General features: G+C 44.9%; 1 protein-coding gene across 5 annotated transcripts in view; it reads left to right on the plus strand.

Annotated features, from left to right (window-relative positions):
* Positions 1 to 238: 238 nt before the first annotated feature.
* Positions 239 to 12,866, plus strand: part of GSG1 (germ cell associated 1) — a 17,055-nt gene continuing 4,427 nt past the window's right edge. Inside the window, exons 1-4 of one of the 5 annotated variants that reach the window (XM_011375994.2) lie at positions 239 to 482; positions 10,164 to 10,482; positions 11,792 to 11,962; positions 12,640 to 12,795. In XM_011375994.2, the coding sequence (XP_011374296.1) occupies positions 435 to 482; positions 10,164 to 10,482; positions 11,792 to 11,962; positions 12,640 to 12,795 (694 nt within the window). In that variant the 5' untranslated portion in view covers positions 239 to 434. Of the gene's footprint in view, positions 483 to 7,532; positions 7,597 to 9,182; positions 10,483 to 11,791; positions 11,963 to 12,639; positions 12,796 to 12,866 lie in introns of those variants that run through there. The other 4 variants (XM_011375993.2, XM_011375992.2, XM_023520869.1 and 1 more) reach the window with 4 other exon arrangements.

The raw sequence follows: 12,866 nt of genomic DNA on the forward strand, positions 1-12,866 counted from the left end.
CAGTGTGATCGGGTCAGCATCATATGGGAGCCGCCCCAGACCTATAGAATCTGCTAGTTTACAAAGATCCCCAGGTGATTCTTATACACAGTCACTGAGCTGGATGACACCCAGAAGACGTCCAGACCTCTGTTAAGTCCCTAGAGTGGCTACCATCTTTCTGGGGTGGGGATGTAGGGGAAATAGCAGGAGATCCCTGCCTGCCACTATGATGTCACAGAGGAAACCTTATATGTCAGCTAGCCCCACCCTGACTGGTATCTTAGCTGTGGGACATCCTCTCCATCCTCTCCAGCCCACCTCATACCACCTCACCCCTCTGCAGGCAAGAGGGGACCTGATTCATCTTCACACTAGATACTCATTCCACACAAGCAAATAAGGCAGAGCAGAAGAGAAACTGAAACATCCTTGCCTCAGAACTTCAAAAGTGAATGAGCAATCCTACTCGACTGACTCAAAATGTTTGTCTCACCCAGAAGGTAGGTACCTTGATTTTTGAAATCTCATGACTCTTTCATGTGTAGTACCCTTACTGTTGAATTTGTAATATAGGTTATACAAATTCGTCAGTTTATTTCAGTTTATTTCACATGCACATGGTAAGGAGCTGGTAAATACACTATAGAATTACACGAAATGGAATAAAAATGTATTACTCAAGGCCAGTTTTTATTGACAAACCTGGAAATGTCCATACCTTGGCCTCTTCCTTTTTCATCTTCTTAAAACTTCTGTTTCTTCGTCCTCTGCTTCTTCATTTAACTTTTCTTCTCTGCTCCCAGGGCTTCTTAGAGCCCTCTAGCTTTTCTTTTTTCCCCTTCCATCCGTATGATTCCTGCTGCCAAAATCTGGCCCTTGGTACAGGCCCAATGGTGAAGGAAATGAAAGATGTGTATCATTCTACTGAACTGAAAGAGTAAATATTAAGTTCTCTGGCAGAGAGTGGTGAGGCATCCCCACGGTCCTGCTGTAAACCAGCTTTGGACTGAAATCTGCTGGAACTAAGGAGAGCATAACCTTAGGCTCTTTCTGGTCTCAGAGAATCAGAGAGAATCTGCAGAGTCCTTCCTGACCCAGGGAGATTCTCACAGCCAGCAAAGCTATCTTGGCTTGTTTAGGGTAGAACCCGCATCTGGAAGTGACTTGCCTCCCATTCAAAAAGATTGGGAACTGCCAACTTTCAACTCAAAGGGTTCCTAAAAAAACAAAAGTTGTTCATCATCATATATCTTGCCTTTCTCAAGAGAGATAAATGGAATGTAGTTAGCCGAAGAAATAAAACACACACGCACGCACACAGGACACTGTGGTGTGCCACTCACTGGCTGAAAATAAGGGATCTCAGAAGAAAAGATAAAACAGGACAGAGCAGACAGAGCTAGTGGTTCTCAAGAGCCATGAGAGTTTGAGCACAAGCTCTATAGCTCAGAAGCAGCCCAAAGTGAATAGATTATCAACAGAACAACCCTCAAAAATGGATAAGATGTTAGAAAAAGCCAGCCAGAGTAAATTTCTTTTTTTATTGGTTTATGAGAAGATTCAGGGAGGGAATACGGGAGAGTGCGTTTGTCAGTCTTTATGTGAAGTATAAAGTACACTTATTTAATCCATTGCCCCATTATGTGTGTTTCCATAATCTGGCCTGCAAAGTGAACGGTTTGATAAGGTCGACTGTGCCTCCCCTTCACCAAGAGGGCCGCCTGGCGATGAGTCATGAAGTTTTAAATACTGACTCCACCATTTACTAGTGTTGTGGCCTTGAGCAAGTCAAATGCTAGGAATCCGATTCCTGGCGTCTAGAACGGGCGTGGCCGCCTCTCCTTACGGCTGGTTGTAAGGATTAAAGGAGATGTTTGTGAAGCTTCTAGCGCAGTGTCTAATGCCCAGTATGGTTGGTTCTCTTCCCCTTCCTTTCCGCTTTCACTAGACAGCTCGTTCTAATTTACCTCTGAGAAAAAAGCCGCTTAGACGGGTAAAGTAGTGATTAAACTAGGACCCGCTAAGGAGCTCGTGGTTCCAAAGTGTCACCTGTTAGACCTACGAAATGAGGGCGACACAGCCCTACTTTAGAGCAGGAGCCAGGGGCCTGTACCCTCAGGGGAAGGGCACGGGGAGGGAAGTGCCCGACTTTGGGTTCCAAGGCACCCCGGCACCTCCTGACCCTCGGCCCACAGGCCCGGGTGTGAGGGATTTATCCGATAGCCCAGTCTCGCCAGAGCAGCAGAGCATCTGCGCGGCCCCGGCCCCGCTTGGCGCCTAGGTGGCGGCGCCCTCCGCCGCGCCCAGTCGCGTCCCCCAGCCCGCGGGTCGCCCTGCTTCCAGCCGGCTCTCGCAGGCTCTTTCTTTCTGGGAGGGGCCCCGGGACGCTGTTCTCAACAGACGCTGGAGGACCGAGAGGACGAAAGGGCTCCAGCTCCGCGCCCCACCCGCGGGGGGAAGTCCAGGCCGCTCCGCCGCTAGGGCGGGGCCTCGCCAAACAATTCAAAACACGTTCACGGCGCGTCGCCGTGGCAACGCAGGACCGTTGCTAGGCGACCGGAGCGCCGTAGTAAACCGCGAGCGAGGTGTTACTCATCAAGGCGAGAGGGGGCGGGGGGACGAGAGGAGCCCGCGGGGACACGGCTGGGCTCGGGCACCGCCACTGCAGTGGGGAGGAGGGGCGAGCAAGAAGAGAAGGGACGGAGACGGCACACGCGGAATGGAAATGGTGCGGCCCAGCCTTACCAGCCGGCGGCCGCGCCTTGTGCCCCCTCGAGAGGCCGCTCGCTTTAGGACTGCGTCCTGACCCGCCCCGCGGTCCCCAAGTGCCCCGAGCCCCAGCAGGGTTCGGTCACCCGCGCGTGAGCGATTGCCCCACAGGATGTGCAGATGTGGCTGCCCCTCTGATTCACCCCAGCTGCTCGGAGCATGGAAGAAAATTGGCTTCCTCTCCTGGAAATGGCCGCTAAAGCAAAAGCCCTCAAACAATTATATTAAAAAGCGGAAAGGGAAAGGCGACAGAGAGGAGAGGCCCCGAAATGCTTTTCTTTGGTCCTTCCCACCGAACATGAGTAGATGTGTTCCCAGAACTCGGAACCCATATTAGGGAGACAGGAGTCGTTTTTATTGAGCATTTGAAGCCATGTGGACATTAAAACACAGCTGAGATTAACCTGAAGCTGGGAAATTAACCAGAGCTAAGTGTCCAGCAGTGATGTTAATATTTTGGACACTCAGCATGGGCATTTGGTGGCATTACTCTTCCCTTCCAGCTGGGAAGCCAAAGACAAAATGTCCCGTGTGAAGACCTTCTGTTATCTTCATCAATGACTGAGTCAAATATGAGGCACTGAAGCAAAAAACTAATTAGAGCTGCAAAATCTAGGATGGTTCAAGATACATCATCTATAAGAGGTCTTTTCCGTAGGGAATCACTGAGCTTGGGAAAGGACAAAACATTTCCAATCTGTCACTGGATTGTGAGCAATGTGTTTGTACCCTGGTCTCTGTGAACTAAAGATAATACTAGTTAATGAGATCATTGTTTTCTGGGCTTTGCTCATCAAAAAGCAGGAATGTTTCCACAGGTGGGAGGAAATGTATTGGCAGAGGATGTTTGATGACACTATGAGTGCATCTATGTAGAAAGGCAGAGGGTGTATCTGTAGACCTGTGGACCTATGGACACTTTTCAGCGTCTCACTGCTTTTATGTATGTGAATTGGGAGGATTCATTTCTCCTTTAGAAATAAGAGGTTGTTTAGACACTTTTCTTTATTTACATCTTATCTTCACCCATAGGCTTCCTAACTGTATTCATGAGATTCGTTTCCATTACAAACTTCATTTGTTCATTCATGGATGTTAAATCAGGGTTAGGTTCTGAGGATCAACAATGAATAAAACATAGCTACTTCCATATCTGGCTACTTAAAGTCAAGTGAGCATAACAGACAAGTAAACCATGTGATGAAGGGCACACAGTAGAACATGCAGGAACAGAGAACAGGGGCATGCAGATCAGAGCCAGTGAGAGCCCAAACATTTACACTCCACTCCAACTTTTATCTACTGAGTAACAAGAAGTAGTTAGTTAATGGGGCATAGGTCCAAAATCTGACTCCTGGGAGAAGGACAGAGATACTACTGCCAGGTAGGGCAAATGAACCTTTCTAGGGAAAAGATGACAGTATGGATACGTGAAAAAAAAAAAAAAAAAAACCCCACTGGATCCCTTGGCCCCAACCTTTGACACTAGAGAAGTGGTATGCTATATACTTCTCTGGCTCAGCATTCTTACCCACTGTTTTAATCACCTCTTATCTACAGTGTAGTCACAAAACAATAAATTGAATTCCTGTTTACAAAGTACGTGTGGGTGTCCCAAGACCATTATTTCTCTTTAAGAACACCTATAAAGTATGGTTTTGTACAGTGCAGGGAAGAGTGACTGAGAACCTTAGCAATATAGGTTGGTCCCAACCCTTGGCCTTGTGATGTCATAGATGTTGAGGTGCATATCTATCTCTGTGGAGGCCATCCCGAGATGGTAACAGTCCAACATACAGAAGTTGAATACTGTTTTGAGATGTGGAATCTTGATGTCCGTGCTAAGTCATAAGCTTCTCAGCCAAACCTAATTATATTTATGTTGCATTGACTAGCAATTACTACTTCTGTTCTAAGAGGGGAAAGAGAAGAAAAAAATATTTACATGCCTAAATTACAATGAAAGGAAGTTGAATGGGATGGCAGGCTCTGATTTTTGTGGCTAGGCAGAAAAACTCATGTTTTGTCAAAAAGAGGAAAGAATTAGATGTTGTGGCACAGGGTCCTTGGGGAGGGGAAGCTCTCAAAATTGGTCATAGTCAGTAGCCAGCCTGCCAGCTCAGCACGCACTTAAAACGCACACCCTCCTTAGGGGTGGATTCAGGCTTTGGGGAGGCCTAAAATAATATAATTTTGGAGGCCCTCTTTAAGAAAAATAATACAAAACGACAAGTACAAATTAGATAACAGTCTTGCAAGAGACCCGAGTAGGCGGAGGACCACAGAGCTGAAGTTTCATTAGTTTTACTCTAAATCCACCTCTAGGTCTCCTCACGTTACCACTTAGGACCTGGCCACTCCCATTGCCTTTTCCCTAGAGAAGGCAAATTTGGGGCTGTAAAGGCATAGGGGGTGCGGTTTATGAGCAAAGTTAATAAAAACCAAAGACATAAGACTATGCCAAATGGTGACTCAAGTGGGATATGAGAAGTGTCTGCAAGTATTTGAAGGGTGTCAGCATAGAGAAGGAAAAAGAATTGTTCACTGTTCTGAGGTGGACAGGGAAGGAGGATACGATTAAGTAAAGAAAAATGTGCACAGAATTCATCGGAAACATTGGCTAACTGTATTTTCTGATACTGTGGTGTTGCATTTCCCATGGGAAGTACTGAAGGGTCTATTGAGTCACTGAAAACTGTAACTGGCCACAAAAAAATGTGTTATAGAAAACAATTCTATGAGATGTCCTCCGGGGAGCAGCTGGCTGCCCTTGAATTCATTCTGAGCCCCGAATTCCATAAGGCTGACACACATGTTCTATAGATTAGTGTGTGGGGCGGAGGTCAATCGAAGAAAAAGAAACAGTCCAGCAGGGAGGAGCCACCGCCTCCACCCACATTTGGGGACTGGTGGAGGAACATGTGACTGAAGAGAAAAAAATCTGAGGAGGTGGTGCCACCCAGCGTTGCAAGGAAAAACACAATAGCCAGAAAACCAGCCCCCAATTCCACCACGAAAAGTGATCACAAAACTCCTGCTTCTTTCTCCCAAAGATGCGGGAATCCTGCCTGGGCACAAGAACATGTGTGTCAAATACGCTGTTAGCAGTCTGAGAAGAGTAGAGAATATATTGGGTGACAGAAGCAAAATCCAGAGAGACACGTTTGGCTAAAATGTAGACTAATTCAAACGCTGAGGGGAGCCTGCCTTTGATTCCCTAAACGAAAGGCACAAACACAGAATGGGGAAAACCATGACTTGATTGCTGGCAAATCTAGAAGACGTAGGGGAAAGGCAAGGGAGGACGGTATAAAGGGTTTCATCAAATGTAAGCCTCCAATGAGTCAAACGAGTGTTATTTTATGGTCCATTAATTACCCAGCTAAGTATTTTTCAGTCCATTCAGCTTTTTCCTGCTTGTTAAGTCAGAGCTGTGACTTTTCAAGCTCCTTAGGTGCAGAAACAGAAACCAGAAAGTCTATCCCTGGGTATATACTAAGAGCTTCCTAAAATTATAGATTCCTGGGCCTCACCCCAAAACTAATATGGAATCTCAGGATGGGGCCAAGAAATCTGCAACTTTTCCAACCTTTCAAAAATGGTTCTGATGCTTAGTCAGAATTGAGAACTACTGCTCTTGAATAAAGGAGAGGACTTTACAATCAAGACAAATAATTACAACGGAGTATACAAAGTGTTATAAAAGAAGTACAGTGTAACAAGGGCAGAGAGGAGGAAACTGTTCTTGGGGAGAAAAGAAACATTTTCGAAGAATGAGGGATTCTAACACTAATCTTGATGAGAGGCGGGTCGCCAGGTAAAAAGAGTCCGAAGACACTCCAGGTAGAAGAACATCTGCAAAGGCCTGGAAGATGAAAATCCATAGGGTGTCTAGGGTATCACAAGCAGTTACAGAATTGTCTCCCACCCTTGTCATCCCAATTAATTAGTACAATTTTTGAGGACAGAAAGAACAACTTGTACTTCTAGGTGATGGGTGGCAAGAAGATATGCAATCAACCCCTCGTTAATTTGTCAGATTACTTTTTTTAAGTTTTAGGAACGCTTTTTTAAAAAGTAAAAATTGTCATTTGCCTGAAGATTGGGGGAGAAATGGTAGATAGCCATAGTATTGCTGACCCTGGAATTTATTCCTCTCCTATCCTAGCCTACTTTATCCGCATCCTCACCTCCATCCCCACCCAACACTGTCTCGGCATTCCAAATGGAGGGATGACATTAATAGTCTTTACAAATGATGCTAACTGGAGGGTGGAGACCATGTGACACAAGGAAACTATTTTGTATCCATGACTCTATGAGACCCTGACATTGCAGAGAATAGAGCTTATTAAATGGATGGAAAATCCTTAACAAGGGAATGGGAACTTCTGTATAAATGATGACCCTGTAATATTTTCTGTGTCTGCCATAAAATCAAGCCCAATCCATTCACGCCAGTTACCTAGGAAATGGCAGTTAGATGGAAACTAAATCATCATTTAATTTTTAAAGAAGCTTCACTTTGTGAATGCAGGTCCTTGCTTCTTTGTGATTAATTCCAGATCCCTATTGGCAAGCTCTCCTGTGTAATCTCCCAGAACAGCTGGGACATGATTGCATTGTCAATTATTAAATGCCCAAGTTCCCTGCAAGGCAGCATTTAATCATGAGGTACTCTAAAAAAAAAAAAAGAGAGAGAGATAGAAGAGGAGAGATGGGAGGGGGAGTTGGGTGGGTGCGGAGGCTAGTTTCCATTCTTTCAACATTAAACCAAAGAGATTTGAAGTGCAGACAGCATACTGCAGTCCTTCCAAACAAGCTGCAAGACTGACCATGGCCAAGGTAAACTAGCTTCTCTCTCTTGTTGCTCAGAACTTACATTACATAATTATTTTGTATCTGATTCTTTTAAGAGGTGTGCCTGTCTCATCAATTTGTTACCTATGTTAAGCTTATGATAATTCTGAGTTTTTCCGTCAACCTATGTTGATGAAAGAGTGAGTGACACTTTGGCACTTATGTACTTCCTAATGATCTGAACCCGGGGAAGCCACTATTTGTCCCTTTCCTGGAGAGTAGAGTCACCTTGGCATGGGGTTTACCAGCATATGCAAAGATATAACTTTTCTTATAACTGCTGCTTCCTCTTGATAATCTTAAGAAAACTATTACAAAATTAGATTTGTTCTTCCAATTCAAGAGGTATGTGGATACTGGAGAGAAAAGGCATTTTGCGGGGAGAAAAAATATGTGATGGGGGCACTAAAGGTGTTGAAGATAATTCTTGAAAAGGCTCTTAAATGGATTCCCATTTGATTATCAAAATAATTCTTGAAGGAGTTTTTTTCTGTGTCTATCCTTGGTGAATACTCCTTCTGGGAGCGGCCTCTCTGAGCTTCATTCCAAGTTCTTTTTTATCCTTTGTTTCTCAAATCACTTATTTCTTAAATTAGTTGTCACCTTGGTGCTGTAAAGTGGTTGTACATAGTGTGGGGTGCATTATTCCTATTTCTGAATAACCTGCAGAACAATTTACAAATATGTGTAACTTGAAATGGATTGAGGATAGAGTTTAAAATCTGAAGTGATACGATAGTAAACAAATTTCCAAGTCATATAAGATTAAAAATAAAGTTGTGGAAAATGCAGAACTGCCTGTATCCTTAATTCAATCTTTATGTAAAGTAATGAAGATGGTTTACCTGGAAGTTTATTTCCTATTCGGGCAATGAATATAAAAATAATTAGAAAGGATAACTCCATGTTGAAAACATTCTTTTCTGGGGATGAGGGCAACATACGACTCCCATACCTATCAATATAAGATCTTTCTTCCTTCCAGATGCTGTAGTTTTTTGGTTGTTACCAAGGTCACCCAGAGTCTTGCACAGTCTGACAATTCTTAGTGGATTTAATTTGTTTTTTGCTATTTTTTTTTAAATCATATTAGTAGATTGCTTTCTAGAAACTGTGTTATCATACATTTTGCCTATTGGTTTTCTTATACATATGAACCTTGTATATTTCTTATTGCCATAAAATAATCTGCACTTTGTCTGTAGTATGCACTGTTTTAGTCTCTGTAAATTCTGAAGAACAAACTGTTATATTTCTAAGATAAAGTTCTCTGTTGAATGTAGAAAAATGTTAAGCTGGAGATGATGAAAGAGGCAGATTTATGAGCCTATCCTATTTAGCTATGGTTTCATTTACATCTCTTAAGCTAAGCAGATTTGGGTCTGATTAATTCTGATATGAGAGATCCCCTGGAAAGCTCAAGATGGTTTAAGAAGCATCTGTCAGCAACTAAATGTGGGCTTCTTTTCCATTCAGTATGTATTAATGCAATAGCATAAACTACTCCATAACACAAAGTGCAAGACCTGTCATATTTCTTTATTTTTCTAAATCAAATTAAATCTGGCTCCAAGCCACCACTCCCCAAAGTCCAAATATCTACTATTGGTCATTTTTTTCAACTAGCCCTCCTCTTCTCTGAGACTAAAAACAAGGTCAGTGGCTCCAGGCAGAGCCACACGGGCCACAGATCTTTCTGCTGCCACACACTGTGTCCCCACTGTGAATCAGGCTCCACTACGGCATCGAGCTGCGGTGATAACCTTCCAGGTTCCTTTCTACCCACCAAGGTCACCCTTTCTGTGGCTACCTGGCCACAACACTTGGTGTCTAGCCTTCGTGAGCACCACACAGCCACCTCCCATTTGAGATTCTATCATCTCAGTGGCAGTGGATGGAAGCTGGACCCAGACAACCACCTCTCAGAACCCATAGCTTCCTCTCCTCCCCAGACGTTTCAATAGCCTCACATCCCAGTTGGTCCCCTGCTCTCTTTTATCCTCAAGGCCCCAAAGCCTCCATCTGCATCCACTCCTTCTGCGGTAATCCAGTTTAACATTCATTGATACGACATGTCCACCTTTACTCCTCGCAGAGGACTCTATAATGCAGGGAAGAGGACACCAAAAACTCACATGGTTGCAATCACAAATACCTCAGCAAGTCAGTGCTACTACCTTTCAATGTAGGCAAACCAAAAATAATTACCAGCAAGAACATTTAGACGGCTCCCAATTCTTTCTCTCGACCTGATATATACTAGTCTCAGTTTAATCACTCTCCGATTGAGATTCTGATGCTTACTCAGATCATCTTCAATAAACACTTTAGTATAAGAAGGTCCAGCTTAAATAAACACCATTGCTATGGTACCTACTCCAGGCCACTCCTGAAGCCGAGCTTCCACAGGGCTCCTTGGAGAAAATGCCCAGCAATTGGTTGTGCCCATCATGCTGGAGGAAACTGGCTTGAGCTTAGGGGACTGCAGGGAGGGATGTCCAGATCTCTAAGGAGGCTCTGAAATCAGTTCTCCACATGTTTGTCTGTTACAGATGGAGCTCCCGAAGGGCTTCTCTGGCCAACGGACATTCCTATCTGCCGTCCTCAACCTGCTATCACTCAGCCTCTCCACAGCATCCCTGCTCAGCAACTACTGGTTTGTGGGCACACAGAAGGTGCCCAAGCCCCTGTGCGGAAAAGGTCTGGCAACCAAGTGCTTTGACATGTCAATGCCCTTGGATGGGGGCAGCACCAACGCATCATCCCAGGAGGTGGTACAATACAGCTGGGAGACTGGGGATGACCGCTTCTCCTACCATACCTTCCGGAGTGGCATGTGGCTATCCTGTGAGGAAACTGTGGAAGAACCAGGTAGCCTCCTCCTGTCTGATTCCCACCCCCTCCCCCAAAGGGATCTTATGCAGGCAAAGAACCAGTGGGAAGTATACAGCACTCTCCCACACCACACTAGCCGCATCCCCAACCTCCGCATCTCCCACCTCTGTGTCGTGTCCCTTCTCTTTAGGACTCCCTTTCAATCAGGCCAAAAGCCCATCTGGCTTTTCACCTCCCGTCTGTCTAGTGGACTTGCTGGTTTAAAATATCATTGCCCTTAAAGGGTTTCGTTTAGACTTTCTTTCAACATTATGAGAATTTCCATCCTAGCAAACTAGAATTGCTGTTTAGAGACAAAACAAGGAGAGATGACTGTTACAGAAAAAGCCCTACTCTGCCCAGCTCTGACCTTATATGTATAACTTCATTTCTACAGGCCTTGATTTTCTCACTAATGAGATGGAAGAATCAGAGTAGGTCATCTTTAAAGTCCCTTCCTCCTCCTCCCCCTCAAAAAAGTTTTTCTCATTCAAAGTATTACTGTTATAATTTAAAAGGTAGGAGAACTGAAGCTCAGAAAGAGTAACTAGATCCTGTAAGGACACCTTCAGGGAGCTGAAAACAGACGCCCTCCCCTCCCCCCACTGCTCCCCACCCCCCAGGCTCCTGCCGCTTCGTGCACACTCGCAAACTGGGCATTGTGCCAGCATGCATCAGTTAGCATGTAGTTCAGGAAAGGAGCAATTAGACTAAGGTCACCCCCACCCCTTCTCTGCTTGAAGCATTCAGAGGTCACCTGGTAGTGATGTTTTTCTAAAGCCCAGAATCTTGGACAATTTGCAATCTGCTACTTCTCCGGATTTGGGCTAAGGAAAAAGAGGAGACAGAAGAGGAATATAAACGTGTGTGAATTTACATTTATATTTGTTATTATTGTGCCACTCAATGCAGCTACAACCCCAGTCCCAGCAACAATTTAGAGCCATTCCTACCCGTGGAACAGCGGCAGCAAACAGTGTTGGTTAACACTAGGTCATTCATCAACTAACTCTTCCTGACACAGGAACAGAAACTGTCCCTGTGTAGGCACTCTCAGGGAAACGTGGAATTCTTCACTGTCAGGAATTTAGGAGACAGAAATTAATCCTGGTGACTTGTCTCTGCCATTCATTCATCCATGCACTCCTAACTGCTTTCAAGAAGAGACATTTAGAGCCTGCCCTACTACATGCAGGGCAAGCACCATGTCGGAACAAACAGTGACGCCAGGTATGGGAAAGGGGGAAGCGTTCCTCCCAGCTGTCCACGGAAGCACCTCCATGAAACCGGACCTTGTCTGTTTCAGGGGAGAGGTGCCGAAGCTTCACTGAACTCACACCACCAACCGAGAGAGGTGAGAAAGGACTACTGGAATTTGCCACGTTGCAAGGCCCACGTCACCCCACTCTCCGATTTGGAGGGAAGCGGTTAATGGAGAAGGCTTTCCTCCCCCACCTTCCCTTGGGGCTTGTGGCAAGTATGTGGGTTTGATAACAAATTTAGTTGTCATTGAGTCTGGGGCTTCTCTGGATCTAAATTGTTCTGTGATCTCCTGCTTTCTCTTCTTCTGAGCCCCACAGAGTGACACAAATTCCCTCCAGAGCTGACTTTCATTCATATGCAGGAATGCAAAAAAGGAACAGCGGGGGACAAAGTTCGTAAATAGAAAACCACCAACAGCTCTAACCTACTCTTGTTGCCAAGTAACCATGTGGAAAAGCTTAGGTTTCTCCTTTTTTGCTCCAACAATTTTTTTTTTTTTTTTGTAAAGTGAGAGAGAAGGAGGGAGGGAAGAAACAAAACTGATTGTCCAAAATGAAATAAGGAATAAGAGAAACAAAAATGATAAATAGCAATGTTATAGCCCTGCAAGACTTTGTGAAAATTAGATTTCTTCTCAAATCTCCCTAACGGTATTTACAGTCAATCAAGTTTACGTGATTATGTATTGCGTACTGAGCAGAGAGAGAGCTGTGGGGTGATAGCAAAGAACCCTAAATTAAGGAATGCTCCCGCCTGGTTTCAGCTCTGTCTCATTCTCCCTTCTCTGATGCTGTGAGGCTTAGAGCTCTTCTAATAGGCATCATTTGTTCGCCATTTGTTCAGTTATTTAACTGGCAGAGTAAGAGTTCATCTTCCTCTGCTTTCCAACAGAGATCCTATGGTTATCATTGGGAGCCCAATTCGCCTACATTGGACTTGAACTCATTAGCTTCCTCCTGCTACTAATGGACTTGCTGTTGTTTACTGGGAACCCTGGCTGCGGGCTCAAGCTGAGCGCCTTCGCTGCTATCTCTTCCGTCCTGTCAGGTGAGCACCCCCAAAGCCGGACAGGGTGGGTGTCCTCTGCTGCCCCTGATGCACTAGCTGGCAGTCTCTGT

This window comes from Pteropus vampyrus, unplaced genomic scaffold (genome assembly GCF_000151845.1).
Source record: "Pteropus vampyrus isolate Shadow unplaced genomic scaffold, Pvam_2.0 Scaffold283, whole genome shotgun sequence".
Lineage (NCBI taxonomy): Eukaryota > Metazoa > Chordata > Mammalia > Chiroptera > Pteropodidae > Pteropus > Pteropus vampyrus.